At 41.2% G+C, this 15,967-nt stretch overlaps 2 protein-coding genes across 7 annotated transcripts in view; both read right to left on the reverse strand.

Annotated features, from left to right (window-relative positions):
* Positions 1-2,549, reverse strand: part of med30 (mediator complex subunit 30) — a 60,207-nt gene extending 57,658 nt beyond the window's left edge. For 5 of the 6 annotated variants that reach the window (XR_005074162.1, XR_005074163.1, XR_005074160.1 and 2 more), the window contains exons 1-2: positions 2,426-2,549; positions 1,527-1,809 (exon numbers count right to left, since the gene is read on the reverse strand). Coding sequence is in view for 2 of the 6 variants with exons in the window: in XM_037092250.1 (XP_036948145.1) it covers positions 1,527-1,718 (192 nt within the window). In the remaining 4 variants the exon portion in view is untranslated. The other variant, XM_037092252.1, reaches the window with a different exon arrangement.
* Positions 2,550-5,808: 3,259 nt separating this feature from the next.
* slc30a8 (solute carrier family 30 member 8) lies at positions 5,809-14,116 on the reverse strand. The gene is made up of 10 exons (XM_037094182.1): positions 14,076-14,116; positions 13,561-13,982; positions 12,142-12,308; positions 11,179-11,325; positions 10,249-10,402; positions 9,918-10,078; positions 9,627-9,739; positions 8,597-8,702; positions 8,366-8,500; positions 5,809-6,497 (listed from the first exon to the last, which is right to left on the reverse strand). Exons 2-10 carry the CDS (start codon positions 13,626-13,628, stop codon positions 6,352-6,354), a joined length of 1,197 nt encoding a protein of 398 aa, XP_036950077.1. The 5' UTR covers positions 13,629-13,982; positions 14,076-14,116; the 3' UTR covers positions 5,809-6,351.
* Positions 14,117-15,967: the final 1,851 nt, after the last annotated feature.

Consider the following 15,967-nt stretch of genomic DNA (forward strand, 5'->3'; position numbering starts at 1 on the left):
CTGCTGATATCCTAAATAAAATCTAAAATCTAAACTAACATCCTAAATTAAAATTCTTTACAAATCATCAACAGCATGTGAGGAAATACATATAGTATAATTATTGTGTTGCAAATATTTCTACAGAAGTTAGCATGCTAACTAAACAGCTAGCCACAGCCCGTCCTGTCTCATAATACCACTTTGTACCTAGGCAATAGGGAGTCACTGCCCAGTCACAAAACACAAAGATAAGTCGCACCAACAACAAATATGAAATCAAATGTTACTCTGCCCCTGATCATTGCTCTTTATCTGAAATAGCTCCTTCTACATTCTGACATCAAAGAGAGAAAGCAGTGCCCTCTTCAACACAGACAAATCACTAGAAACCCAAGACAGCAAAACTTGTAGCTTAACTAGTGCTGGATTTCTTACCCTAAGCACTTCGACAACACTTGTCATGTAATATTATTGTCAAGAAACATGCATTATTCATCATTAAAACATCCTGTTTTCATCAGTAGGCGGATGAAAGACATTACTATTCTGCTATAAAACTTCAACACACTACTGTTCAAACATTATTCTTGACATCAAGTGTTCCTTTGTTAGATTTTCTAATTTGTTACAACACAAAAATACAAGTTTTTAGGAATATTTACGATGAGTATCTAAATTGTTTCCTTCATGCTGAGAAAATCAGACCTGCTTTTGTACCCTTACATCAATATCCATTCTTTAAGTTCCGTATCCTGGCCACAGATCTGTTCAAATGTATGATCATGATGTAAAATAATGTTTGAAAAAATGTATGGCTATGCTTTACTATTTCCATTAAGGACAACATAAAGGCATAAAGTCCCATTTTGTACTGTGTTATTGCTGCATCAACAATAATACTATTGGGGAACACTCAAGGGGGGGATGTTTTCTGTTTCAAGTGATTTGTGTGCAGAAGACCAAACTTGTATAACATTACCCACAATTCTGAGCTCTTTGCACTTGCACATTTCCTTTAGATTTCAATACAAGGCCTGATTAAACTCTTTGCAGCCCAGAATTGCCTCTGTTATTCTGAGCTAAACTTGAGCCGAAGTTAAAAAATCAAAGGTTGATAGAAGCTTTTAGCCGGATGCAGTTATGCCTCAGCTTTGGAACAACCTTCTATCTATCTATAGCTATATATATCTATCTGTCGCTTTGTCAAAACACATTTTTAAAGGGGTTGCCTTCCTGAGTGACAGCTGTTTTGTTATTTGCATAACAGTGGTCTGTCATGATACCACGACACTGATTATATCTATTTTAGTAAGTTCTTTCATATGTATATTTATTTTTTTAATGTTCTATTGTTTCATCTTTTGTATAGATCCATTAAACGATGGTGCGTTTTCACTCCACTCATGCCATCGTTCTTATGGTATAAAGTGTCTTGTTAGTGTGCAAAAAATATAAATGATAGCAGGAAAAAAGAAAAAAGGAAGCTGAAGGTTGTGTATACCCAGATTTGACAGGGGTGAGGGCAGGGAGACAGTTAGACAGACCTGCATATTCCTGAGGAGCTGGAAGATCTCCATAGTCCTGAGGACGATGTCCTGAACCGTCTCCTGGCCAATGCGACACAACGAGGCCGTGTTGACATCCCGGGCTGCCTGGGCTTGCTGCTGCTGCTGCTGCTGCTGCTGAGGCGGTGGAGGCTGGCCACCAAAAGGTGACACTAGTGGAGGGGTTGTCATGGAGACGGCAGGTAGAGATGCTGGTGGAGGAGGTCTGGGTCCAGTTGAGGTTACCTAGCAGGTTTTCCACACCAGCAGATGCCTTACATGCCTTCAGGGAGAGGAAAATGTAGAGTAAACCCAAGATGAGGAGGAGGAGGAAAGTAGTTAGTTAGTTAGTTAGTTAGTGGAGGTCAATGCATTTCTTCTCAGGTGAACGTCTAATATGGCAGTCACATTATGGTATAAGGATACATACTCTGTATTAAGCTTGTATAATCACTCAGCCACAGTAATAACTAAACTTATTGTTAGTAACGTACAAGACGACGTATACACACAGGAAATGCAGCTGTCAACCATCAATTAAAACTAAACGCTCTAAAGCTAAAACAGAAACAGTCTCTGAGCTAACGTTACAGCCTTTAATATAAGTTGTACACCAGGGCTTCAAGAAGTAGTCAAACGTGTCTTTAAATCAGTAGAAGTCTGACAGAGTCTGTCCTGGACGTTTATTGCCACACCCAAACACAATGAGCCTGATAACGGTTTAATTTGCTAACATGTGGAGTGGTTGTCACCTGAAGCTAAGTGGACAGTCACACACCACACGACACCACAGCTTCCCCTCGGTTCATTTGATTCCCTTTGTGCTGTTTAAGTACTCCAAACATCTCCGTGGGTGTTCATATTTACGTAATAGCACGTTAGACGAGGTGTAATGTTACCTGTGTGGTGATAATTTATCTGTTTTGTTGACATGTCAAGTTTCCTGCTCTGCTCCGTGGATCTCAGCTGCCGCAACTATCGCGAGAGTTCGTCTGACACCGTGGCTGTAAATGTTGAAGTAGAGGCGCCACTTGGAACAATTGTTTCTTCCTAGTGATTGAATGTGAGTTTTGGGGTGGTAACACAGTGTCAACTACATTCAGTTATACTAATTCACATCAAATATGATCCATATTTATGTTTTATTTCGACACCCTTCCTCCAAATGTGTTGAAATTAATGTTAATATTACGGTAAGGCAAGGCGCACCGCCAACTGCCTCATGTTCCTTGAGGTAACAGCGCCCCATGGTGGTCTACTCTTATATAACAACCCAGTCACACACACCAGGCTTCATCAGCCCCCAGGCCAATTTACGACACATGATTGCTTCCCATGGGTCATTATAACTTTTTTAGTCAGCATAATTTAAATTCATCCCATAAATGTCTATGTTGTCTGCTCTGTGTTAAATTAAATCCGTCAATGCACCCATCCGTCCATTACACACACTATACAGCTGTGCTTGGATTATTTTTGTGAGCCATCAGAATTTAAATTAATATGAAATACAAGAGGTGTCAGAAATAGACAGAGGGCTATACAAAGCTGCGTCTTCGGTATGTGCTCTGCCATGCAGCAGAATTACTCCTCTGACTTACAGAGCCTGGAAATAAGAGCTTTATTGAAAGAGAGAAAGGCTTTGCCTTCAGGCTTGAGTGGGGCTGAAAAAGTAGATTAGGATGCCTATTACTTAATTTACATCATTCATTCAAATTTTGGGTTACAGACTGGATTTCAATTTCCTTTTATCTGGAACACATTTTGTGTAATAATAACCTGAAGTCATTATTTATTTATTTTGCTTCTTCTCTTTCTCTAAAAATAAAAAAAAACATCCTATATCTGCAACATGCAACACTGATATGAAAAATACTGTGTCAAGTTCACTTGACTGCCCACAACTTCCTAATTGCAGACAGAGTGCTGGTTAGTGTGCCAGGATGAATGAACGTTACTCTTACAATCCCCATCTGCCATACTGCCGGAATAACTGAGGCATGCTATTTGGAAATGAGTTTCTCTATAATCATCCAGCCTGCCTTCTTGGTGTGTTTAATTGGGACGAGGGGAAAGTGATAGTGAGAGGGTGGAAGCAGGTAGTGAGGTGAATATTCTTCAACTGCTCTGTTGCTGAATTATACATTTAACACTGCAAGACAGAATTTTTAATGTAATCAAATCTCATTGAGAGAAAATATTCCTTCACATTTTAAAAGGTCTTAAAGGGCAACTCCACCACTTACACATGAACGTGTGTTTACAGGTCTCAGTTAGCACTACTGCCAATGTGGAAAAATAAGGTAGTTTAGCCTTTTTTTTTGGCTTCAGAGGAAGCTGAATGTAATCTGATAAAATGCCTCCAGTGATGTTAATCTGGAGCTAAACTGCATTGTGGGTTATGTAAGCAACAGGTTTTAAAAAGGAAGAACAACATGTGGAATAAAAACGGCGATATCTCTGGTTCAGCTTTATCGATTTTGATCATTGATCTAAACTGTCCATAAAGAGTCCTCAAATACCTGCTGCCTACATTACCCACAATGCACTGGATACAATTTATCAGCTCACACACAGCTACCTCTGGAGCCACAAAAAGTTTTATAGACTACTACTTTTTCACATCTGCAAAAGCACTCACCAAGATCTGTATGCACACCTTAATGTGTAAAATTGGGGGACTTACCCTTTAATTAATCTAAAGACGAAGGTGTCACAAATCTCAAAGTTTATTATTTTCAGTTTTCCCAACTTAATGTGGTTGTCATAGTCACAAACCTTACTGCATAGCACGAGAACATTAAAATAAAACATTGAAAAAATGGGCAGTGCGGTATTTAATTACCTGTGTGTATCTCGTGCATGTAACTGTGGAGACAGATTACTTTAAATCCGATGACAGGCACATGATGGAGGGGGGGGACTTGAACCTTGAACATGAGAGGGTGAGATGGATAGAGAAAGAGAAGCGGAGAAGAAAAACAATCTCAGAGGCAGCAGAAAGTGACGAAGAACATGAAGAAGAGACAGACTGAAGACCCCTTCTGAGGAAACACAAACCGTGTAATAATCATTAGCTGAGGGGGTATCAGGACTAGACGGATTATCTAGCCACCTAGTGCATTACTCATTCTTAATTAAATACGCACTGATCTGGTCCCTGGAGGGCTAAGTTCATACGGGGAGAGGAGGGAGTACAATGGTCTGCTCTGAAGGCAGAAACATGTAATGTCCACTCGACTGCTGACGGCAAACTTCACATATATACATATATATTTACATAAACAAACTAAATGAGTGGAATACTTAATCAACTGAATAAACTAGCTGATCTTATAGGATGACACAATTATCATTATCATACTGTTTGATTGTGTTTATACGTGGCGGACCCTGCCACCTTTCTGGCTTCAAACAGTGTTTGGGGGACCTTATTTTCCTCTGGGAACAGCTTGTTTATTCAGTTATGGAAAAACAAAATATTTCTCTGTATGAGTTTCTATTATTACCTAATTCATATTATAAATATAAAAAATCCTAAATTTCTTCTCCAAAACTAAAACATTGCCACTGAAATGTCTAGATCCATTATTGAATACATAATTATAAAAACATAACTTAATGCTTAATAAATATCTTATATCATAAATTCCCTAATGACTAAATAATTCTCTACTTTAGCACTTAATTGTCACCATGTATAAATAAATTACAAATAGTAATGACATTAAATACATACATTTTACATTTATATATTGAGCTTTACATATTTATATATTCATACTTGTGCAGATGCATACAAATCTACACATCTATTCATTTATGTATTGATGCATTATCATGGGTGTAACTTGCTGCAGATAAACACATCTGTCACTTTCATCCATCAGAAGCCTCTGAGTGGTGAACGAACAGTATCACAGACCAAGCAGTCTCAGCCAGCCGATCCAGCTCTCATTGATTGAGCCGATGATTTGGTTTGATTTTGAACCCGCCGTTCAGACTGGGCCTTCTACATGCACAAGTTGTAAAAGAAGAAAGGATGAGTAAATAGTACAAAATCATCAGGAAGTAGCCTCGCAGAAAAGGTCAAAGGTCACACAACAAGAATACAATAAATAAGATGAACACAAAAAGTTGACAGGAACGGGTTGCAAGCGAAATATGAACCAGTTATGTGAACACATTTTTCACAAAGACAGTAAGGCATTAAAGAGGTACGGAGCGTCCCCCGTAAGGGATTTCACGACATTGTAAATCAGTCTTTAGAAGCGAGAGACAATATGTGAAAAAGGAATATTTTATTTCATTTTGAATAATTCATTTCAGCTCGTACCTTACAACTGTACAGACATTGTGATCATGTATCAAAATACACTTAATGCGCTCCATATACAGTACTTCTGAGGTGGCTGTTGTTCACTTATTGACAAACCAGACTGTGTGCAAATGCCTGTGACTGTATAACCTTGATCTTAGAGTGACACGGTAGGTTAATTGTCAAACACACAGTGCTTTATGCTGATGCCACAAGGTAATCAGAGTTGAGTTAAAGTGTTTAGGACAATGTAGAGATTCAGAGAAGATGGAAATTTATGTTATTCAGTGAACTGGACGAGCTTAAAGGCAAAGACGACTCATGATGTTAAAGTTTTGGACACGTTCACACTCATTTACATCATGAGGAAGCGTTGTGTCTCTCATTCAGGCACACACTCAGATATTTCAATATCAACATTTTAAGAAAAGGTCAATGAGCAGTGCAGAACAACTTAACTATCATCAGTTTGATCAAAGCCTGGCCTCATCCTGCTGGTGCCGGGTTCTACATCTTGGGGTCCTCGCACAGCGTACACCCGGGCTTCAGGTCGGCCTGTCTCTCCATTTGAATGGTAACCGAGTGGAAATTGTAGGAGGAGAAACAAGCCTGTGTCATTTCTCTCAGCACAGTCTGAGCATCCGCTGACTCATCTGTGGAGGAGAGAAGAAGACGGGGCGGGGGGATGACAACAAATGTCAGTCACCTTGCTTTGTTTGTACTGAATATTTATGCGATTAAAAAAATTGTTTCGGCGAAAGAAAGAGACAAAGGAGTCCGGAGGCGTATGAGAAGCCCCTCGAGACGGTGATATTGAGTCATAGACGTTATAGAAAAAAAGTCTATGTGCTCATTACACACCAGAAAGCAAAACCCATACCTATTTATTTACGCATCAAGCAGACTGTTTCTCTTTTCTCAGACTCCTGGGAGTTGGCTGTTCTGACCTCCTCCTGCCCCACGGTTGCCTGACTCTGTGCACGATGACTGAACCACCCCACAGGCGGCTGAGAGAAAATGGAAGTCCAAGTCCTCCGAGGACCTCCCTGCCCATCAATCTCTCCTCTTTCTCTGCAGCTACAAGCTCTTTCTTTCAGTCCATTAGTCAATCTTCCCTTCTCTAACCCTGAAAAACCCTTTTACATGTTCTGTACCTTCCAAGACCTGAGTCCCAATCCCAATGTCCTCCTCCCCTAAGGCCTTAAGCCCCAAGCCCCTCACAGACTGAGCTGACGTCACCCGGTGAGCGTTTTGAGTCTGCAAGGAGCCAGAATGCAATAATAAAGGAATGACAGCACTTCACCTTGTCAGTTCTGGACTTTTTATTTTATATTTTAAATATATTTTCTCTAAGGGTCCTGTCCTGTATAAACCTGATGGCTTCTTTATTATTATTTTTTTAATGATCTGGTTTTATCTCATCTTACGTGTGTGCAAAAACTACAAATGAAAATATCTTTATAACAAAAACCTATGGCAAACATAGACACAGATAGAATCATTTTCAATTAGAGGTTTCAAGCATCTTTTGTTAACCCCAACCAAACGATCTTAGACAATGTCTGCAGAAATGTGGACTCTCTGAAAGTGGCCTTAAAGGGCTTAAGATACCCACGAGAAAGCCCTCATGGTATTAACAGTTTGACAGTGGGACACCCCTAAACCCTCGTGGACTTAACAGGGACATAACCTCAAAGTCTGTGAGTCCCTGAGTGTAGAGATCAGGATTGGCGTGAGAGTCAGAGGCTCTGCTCTCACCCATTCATGCCCTCCCTCAAAGACCACTTAAAAGTACTTAACTTGGGAAGAATCTATGTTTGCACCTTGTAGCCTCACTACCGGGTCCCCGTCACAGTTTTACTTACCGTCTGGCTGACACGTGGACTGCTCAACCTCAACAAGATCGAACCACTCTCCGATCAATACAAACGCTCCATTACCACTGACAACATTAGCTTTGACCACATCATTCTAAAGCACTGATCCATGTGGATGCTTGTGCTAAATCTGAAGCAATTCCCTTGAGACGTTTCTGAGATATCACAGACAAAATACAAAGTCACAACTCTAAGTGCTTTATCAAATAGACTTGTTTCAAGGATTCACATGAAACGTCTTTGAGAAAAGTCCAGTTCATCATAAACATGAAGTCACAGTCATCTTGACCTTTGACTACCTACATCTAATCCCTTCATCGTTGAGTCCTCATGGGGAAAAAGAGGGTGGATGGATGCACAAACAACCCAACAACTTTTGTCTCAAGTCCAGTCAAGCCACTAGTCTTTTACTTCCAAGTCCAACTCAAGTCCATGGTCATTTACTTTCTGACAAGTTAGGTTGCAAATCATCAGAACAGTGATTCGAGTCGTCTCGTGTCCAAGATACAATGACTCGAGTCAACATATCTGGTTGATGCGCCCCCCCGATCGTGTTTCGATTCCTTCATAATTTGCGACTTCAATTCAAATCACGCAGACAGCTCAATGCTTCACAGGAGAATTATGTTGCAGTCTCTTCTCACCTATAGCTACGTGTGCAGTCAGCACAGCCTGGTTCATGGTGAGGGCCCAGATGTGGAGGTTGTGGACCGCTGTCACTCCCTTCACTGCGAGCAGACCGTCCCGCACCTCGCTGTATCTCACACCCGCCGGAGTACCTGAGTCGTGGATGGAGTGTAAATGTCAGACTTAAAGGAGAATCTGCAAATGTTTTGTACAAACACTTTATGTTGTCAGAAAAATGGAGGCCATACCTTCCATCAGGACGATGATAATATCCCTCATGATGGTGAAGGTTGTGCACAAGACAAATATGGAGAACAGGAAGGTGCAGATGGGGTCAGCAATCTTATATTCTGGCTAAAAGAGAAAAAAAAAATGACACAGGAGATTAAGGTTAAGTACAAGTAAGAGCTTGTCTTCATCGGAAGAACAGGGACCGAAACAGGCTGTTTATTTCTGTTGTAAATCTGAACATTTTAACAGTATGTAACATATATAATACATAGTTATCTGAACCTAAACAATCTTTTCCTAAACCTAACCAAGTTGTTTTGTTTGACCACAAACGTAAAATGTGCACCTCAGTTATGTAATGTCCTTTTTCCAACAGTCATTTTGTTTAAGGATAAATTAAAGGACTGGTCTGGTCTTGGTATTCGCAGAGTACCGAGTACTTAAAAGAGATTGACAATCCTCCAAAACGTTCAATATTTGTACAGACTTTGTGATAATGGCTCAGGTATACAAAGGTAATTCTTTTTAGGGATGGTTTTCCCAGCAGAAAGGAACTGCGCAACACCAAGATGCACACTCACTGTACGTTTTTGCAGTACTTGTGTAAAAGAAGCTCATCATTTTACTGTTACGACACCAAAATCATTCTGCAAAAAAAAAAAAACAACCGCCCCGACAACAAAAACAGCATGTGGACAGAGAAAAACTGCACCATCTCTCCTGCTGCAAACAGCCACAGCCTTGTGTAGTTCAACACTCCTCAGGGGCAAGTGTGTTTTTTTATAGCCCTGAATATACAGAGAGGCGCAAAGATGGAAGCTGAGAATAAAGCCAGAATTAATAAATGTTTTTTTGCCATGCCATGTTTTTTTTAACGGTGGGGAAAGCTTTTAAGGCTTCGCTCTGCAGGCTTCCCACACTTTGCGCACACCTAGAGAGAAAGAGAGAGAGAGAGAGAGAGAGAGAGAGAGAGAGAGAGAGAGAGAGAGAGAGAGAGAGAGAGAGAGAGAGAGAGAGAGAGAGAGAGAGAGAGAAAGACTCTCTCACCTTGAAGAAGATGATGATGGCGCTGACGAGCACGCTGATGCTCTGGAGGAGATCTCCCACCACGTGGACGAAGGCCGCTCGCACGCTGGCGTTGGCCTGCTGAGCCCTCCTTCCTGAAAGAAAGTAGCCCTCTGTTAGATAATTACACATTGGTTAGTTCATTAGCTCATTAAATAATCCATTATAATGTAATTAAAATGGATTATAATGCCCCCTACTGTGTGACCAGCCATAGTACAGTAAAGGGGTTCAAACGGTTCAAAATGAAGGAGCTGTGTCGCAGAGACATACCGTGATCGCCTCCATGTTGCTCCAAGTCAGCGTGGTCGTTATTCGAGTGGCCGTGGTTGTGTCCTTTTCCTTTTCCTTTTTTGTGACTGTGACCGTGCCCGTGCGAGCTGAGACCGCCGTGACTGTGGCCGTGACCGGACTGGTGAAGGGTGAGGGCCATGCTTTTTTTTTTTGAAGAGAATTCACAAAAGTATCTTTAAAAAGTATCAAAGTAAATCAGCTGGCACGCAACAACTACCTCTCTGTCTTGAAATCATTAACATTCATAAAAAGGCACACGTGATAACGTTTTTTTTTAAAAAGCTGTATAAAATTTGACTGTTTCACTCACATGATGTTCGCCAACACAGCACACCCAGAGGTAATGAGCATGATGGTGCCCTCGATGGTGTAGTCGTCGCTGATGAGACGCTCCACAGCCAAATAAACCAAGACTCCCGTTACCAACCAGATGGTCCACACTGACAGCAGCGCACCCAGGATCTCTGCATGGGTGAGGAGATAAGGAGAGGCGGGAGGAATATAAATCAGGAGGAAAAAAAACAAAAACTGTGGTTAAACACTCCAAACTACAAACTACACAGTTGCATAACACAACTTGGGAAAACTGCACCATCTACGTATTAACATTCAGAGCAGACAAAGGTTTTAAAGTCTCCTCCTTTTTTTAGGGTCTTCAGGCAAGTCACCATGGCCCCAAAATAATTCGCCTCCATGTGATTCAGCATCCGCAACACATGACGGTCTGAGGTTTTTACTGTGGGCTCCACCGAGCACGAAGAAATGCAAACCGTTTCTTGCGTTTTCATTTCCAAGTCCAGTCATAAGCAGATGAGCTTTTCAAGGTGGTTCTTTCACTGTGCAAGACTCGTTAGCATTTCAGGCTAATTAGCGATCACAGCCAGCCTACAATTAGACCTCAATTAGAGAGACACAGGTCTTCAAGTGTTGTCACAAAGAAAAGAGTACCGTGACTAAAATCAGAACATATACGTTAAAAAAAATCCATAAAATGTATGCAAAACTACAACAAAATCTCATCTAAGTAAACACATTATTGAAAAGTACCTTAATTTTAAGACTGTGATATGTACAATACAAGAATTACTGGAAAAAATGACAACATTTGTGATTTTTAAGATGTAAATTATGATATATGTCCCTGAAAATCCCACATCTGTCTGTCCTGAACCATCCCCAGCAGCCATCACTATCAACTAAACACAACCGAATAAAAGGAATGCCAAATACGGTATTGTACCTGCACGATGCCAGCCATAACTGAGCTTGTGCGTGGCAGGTCTGGAGGAGAGCCAGAGGGAAACCAGGCTGATGATGAAGCTGGTGAAATCCACCAGCAGGTGGGCGGCGTCCGTCATCACCGCAAGACTCCCTGCGAAATATCCACCTTGCAGAGAGAAAATACACTTGTTCAAATTTAATATCACCGTCCTGGCTGAAATGCTAAATCCATACCTGAGTGGGGAAGTGAGCCAAATTCAAAACAGAGAGACAAAGAGAGACAGGAGGAAAGTCTGAGGAAGGCACAAGAAGGTTCAAAGTAATTTCGGATTGACAATAGGGGATGGAGAGTAAGGGAGCACAGCAAAGCAAGACTACAGAGACTCACTGTGGTAAACTAGCCACAGAATAGGAATATCAATGACTTGGATAACATGTTGATGAGAATAATGCCCCTTTTCCACCAAAATTAATGGTTCAACACAAGTTTTTCCAAAACACAAATCCACACATCTGGGATTTTTACAGGTAGTGCCTCATTATGTCCTGAAGGAGTTCATGTCAGCCGTTTACATTCTGCAACACGCCGATCTAAGCCAAGGACTCAGACCTCATGGCCAGAGGCTTTTATTGTGGCGGGGGATTTTAACCATGGAGCCCATATGGAAGGTTAGGAAGTCAAGATTTATCCAGAGGGGGATACAGATGTGTGCACCATACGTCATCTCAATCCTAAAGGAAGTGTTTGAGACATCAGGCTATCACAGCCATTCAGATTCAACTTAAAAGAAGACACTTCTGTACTAAAGGTACAAGGACTATATGAAGCAGCTTATAGTTTGGTGTCAGACTGAGGAGGCATCAGATTGTCGCTGGTAGAGTGGTGAAAAAAGGGAAATAAACTTGCTCTAAAGAAAGGAGAAGCAGAGAGGTAAGAATGGATTAAATATTAAGCAACGTGAGAAAAACCAGAATGACTCACCGAGGATTTCACCGATCATGAAGATCAGGCAGATGACGGAGACCACGTACAGCCTCTTCCTGGCGACCTTCTTCTCTCGCTCGCGGTCCTCCTGCGCGTGGCTATTGTCGTGGCAATGCTTGATGATGCCATTGTCGTCTTTGTGCAACGCGTCCTGTTTGGTCACACTGGACGTGCATTACAAACAGACACAAGTGTGAAGTTGAGCAGCAGCTTTGTGAGGATTAAGGGTCAAGTCAGTTTTCTTTCAACATCACCAGGCGTACGTTTGCCGAAAGAGGCTCAATAATCTGCACAACCTACAGAACCTACCATACTTAAACTCTTACCACCTACAGCTGGCTCTTAAACATGTTTTAAGGGTACAACAAATTATCATTGTGTCAATTAATTACTGCTAGCTAGCTCTGAAAGTGTGAGTCAGGTGCACAGCCAGACCTTCTGGAGGAATAAACATCCAGGCCAAGCAATAAAACGAACTGTTACCTTGAGTGTGGATTTCTCTGGGTTTGAACGGTGTGCAACTTAACAAACAATAACAAAAAATATAACAAAAAAGGTCCAATCTGATTGACCTTTCAGTAATAATTAGGTTAAATAAAGCCTGGATGTCCTCTGTCATCTTGTATTTCATGACCAATACATGGAATCTGGAATTTAAAAGTAAAGCAAATGAACACAACTTAATAGAGGAGCACTAGGTAGTTTTGGGAAAAAAACTGAAACGCTTACGATATCGATCAGTCAGAAATATTCATCTTTTCAATCACTGAACAAATAAGCTGCTCATGCAACTGATGAAAGACCACAAATAGTTTTCAAAAAAAAAAATAATAATAATTCCATGACAAAAACTTCCATAAAAAGTAGTATTTTTTATGGTCGTTTTTGACTTTGATCATCGTTTGTGATAAATGTGTCTTGAATAATAATAATAATAATAATAATAATAATAATAATAATAAATAAAATAACTTTTTATTAGTTGCAAGAAGAACACGCAAGCAACAGCCAGAAGATGATCAGAGCCTCAGCAGAAATCAGTCTGACCGCCACACAGGTACCCCCCCCCCCCCCCCCCTCCTCCCTCGCCTCCCTCCACAGGATTAACACTTGCATAAATGTGACCACTTCCGCTTCAGGGGTTGAATCCAGTCTCGTGTGGAAAAACCAGAAATTCACAAACAAGGGGAACGTGAGCAAAAGACACTGCCCACTGCACCACTTCTTCACCTCGGTGGGTTGCATAAGGTTTGTGTGTCAACAAAGCCCATTAAAACAATTACAGATGAACACACAAATACACGTTTACACCAAAGAAATGTGTTTCTGATAAGTGATTTTAAAAAAAACAAACAAACAGATCACCCACGTCAGTCTGCTCCTATATGACTTCACATGTAAGAATCAAAGTTTTACCTTCCCACGTATTTGTTCCTCTCATCTGACACCAGGGGAAGTCTCTCTGGATCCTTCTTCTTGAACATCACTGACTTCTTGGGTGGATATGAGTTGTAAAAAAAAAAAAAAAAAAAAAAAATGCTCAAAGTGGCAAAAAAAAAAAAAAAAAAAAAATGCCCAGACAGAAACAAAAACGGAGAGATTTAAAACTTAAAAGCACATGTGACGCAGCTGGAGGTGTCTTGATCCACGCTGAAGTCTGTAACTTCCCTGTTGTGATCTTCAGCCCCAGAGACTCTCACTCTGTCTCTGTTGACTCCGAACTGCTCAGCAGAACCCGCCGGACATCCTTCTTAAACCGAGCCAGGGTGCAAAATCTGAGGCAGCCTTGTGACCCACCGCCGCTACGTCTCCGTGTGCAAACGCAACAGCATGACCGCCTGCACACATGTAGAGCCGGGTGATGAGAGGGGAAGGTGACCCCGCATGGAAATCCTAAAATCAAAAATATAAATACAGATGTTAGACTTCACCAGAGTGTCTCAGCTGGAGGCTGTCGAGGGAGGCAGCTGTCGGGAATGAGCAAGTGTCAGGTTTTTATTTTACATTTTAAAAAAAAAAAAAAAAAAAAAGTTTAATATTGAGTCATAATTGAGTGATTAGTTGGTTGAGTGCACAGTGCGTGTCAAAATCGGGCGGGGCGTTTTGTTGTTCACGCAGCTCCCGGCGAGTGCATTGTGGGACCCCGCCCACCTCTCTCTAACCAGCCGGCACTCTCTGATTATACAATCGAACGAGGTGCCGTGCGCTGTCTCTCTCTCTCTCTCTGTGCTCTGTCTGATCCCATCACATGGTCACTCACTCCCTTCAGTTTAAAGTGCAGTCTTTATTGTCGGTGTTTTGTGCAAATATATCTTTTTTTCTTTTTTTTTAATCCAAAAGTGAGCCCAAAGCTGCTCTCATCCACCTAACTTTAGTGTCTGCTCTGGATGGATTAAAGGTGCATTATGCAGTTTTGGGGGAAAGACATTTTAATCAGAAGGAGAAAGATTGAACAAAGTAAATGAGATTAACTCTCTTTGTTTTCATGACTGAATCACCTGAATAAACAAACTGTCCTTGAAGAACAACACAGTGTCGTTCACTTTGTTTGTATGCGGCGGACCCTGCCACCGTTCCAGCTTCAAACAGTGTTCTGGGTCTTAGAACAGTTTGTGTATTCAGTTATGGGCAAAATAAAGTCAGCCAAACAAATACTCAGGTAAAAGTCTAGAAGTATCTGATGTTAAATGTCCTGAAGCGAACCTAGCAAAAGTGAATTTTGGCAATTAATGTAGCATGTCTAAGCAGCCTACCGATCAAAAGTACATGTGGATAATATACCTATAAACTGCTGGCCGGCTGATTATCAGATCAGATTGGCTGATTATCCATATCTGCTTTTTTACGATAGTCGATAAAACAGCCGGCATCAGTTTATGGAACTTCATAATTGTGATGTCTAAACTTTAAATCTGAGACCTGAGCAGTTAACATTCTTTGAATGCTAAATAAAGCTGTAGAACATTTTAAATTGGGAGAAAGAAGTAGGTGATAATTTAACAGTTTTCTAAGTCAAATGATTATTGTGTTGTTTCCTCTACAGCTGCAGAGATGGATGATCTCTGGAAGAAAAAGCATGTTAATGTTTCATTTCAAGATTTACCACAAGATGGCGACAATGAAATATCTACATTCAGCCCCCTGTGTGAGACATCTGTCGTGAGGAGGAGAGGGAGCTGATGTTTTCTTGGGTTCTTCATAGAGAAGCTCTTTAAGATACCAAATTCTAAAGCTGCTGATTTACATATATTTATTTTTATATATCTGTCTGATTGTTTTGGAGCAACTTGTCTCTCTGAACGTTTGGTCTGAATGCCGCTGTGGCCTCCTGACCCTCACACCTACATGCATAATGTAATGCTTGTTTGTCTGAGGTTTAACACGCGGTCATCTCTTTTGTGCAGATGTTACAGCTCGGCGACCAGGAGGCCGGATAAAAAGTGTTTTGCACACGGACGTTTAACCCCTCAGGCCTTCGTCAAGATAAACAACTCACTCAGTCACAGGCGCCGGTATTTTTACAAGGAGCACAGCCTGGTGATGCACGTGATGATGGTCGGACAATCACCCTCCACCACGAGGGTGGGAGTGAACAATGGAGAGGCCTTGAGTGAAGACTTTGAGAGGAAGACAGCTGCAGGATACAGCCAGTTAAAATACATTAAAGGAGACCTATTGTGCCTTTTCATGTTTCTCCTTTCTTTCAGTGTCATCTTGACAGTTAAAAAAGGAAGACCGAGGCAACAGAAGCTCCTCTCTCCCACAGAAAACACGGCTCCCGAAAGGCCTCGTCACTAGTCCCGCCTTTGTGACATCACGTGCC

The sequence above is a fragment of the Acanthopagrus latus genome, chromosome 3 (genome assembly GCF_904848185.1).
Source record: "Acanthopagrus latus isolate v.2019 chromosome 3, fAcaLat1.1, whole genome shotgun sequence".
Lineage (NCBI taxonomy): Eukaryota > Metazoa > Chordata > Actinopteri > Spariformes > Sparidae > Acanthopagrus > Acanthopagrus latus.

Coding starts and splice junctions, on each gene's coding strand:
- slc30a8 (XM_037094182.1), bottom strand. CDS start 13,628: ATGTTCAAGAAGAAGGATCCAGAGAGACTTCCCCTGGTGTCAGATGAG. Junction 10,079..10,248: donor GCTGTGTTGGCGAACATCAT/GTGAGTGAAACA, acceptor AAAAAAAAAAAG/CATGGCCCTCACCCTTCACC. Junction 8,501..8,596: donor TATCATCGTCCTGATGGAAG/GTATGGCCTCCA, acceptor TCCACGACTCAG/GTACTCCGGCGGGTGTGAGA.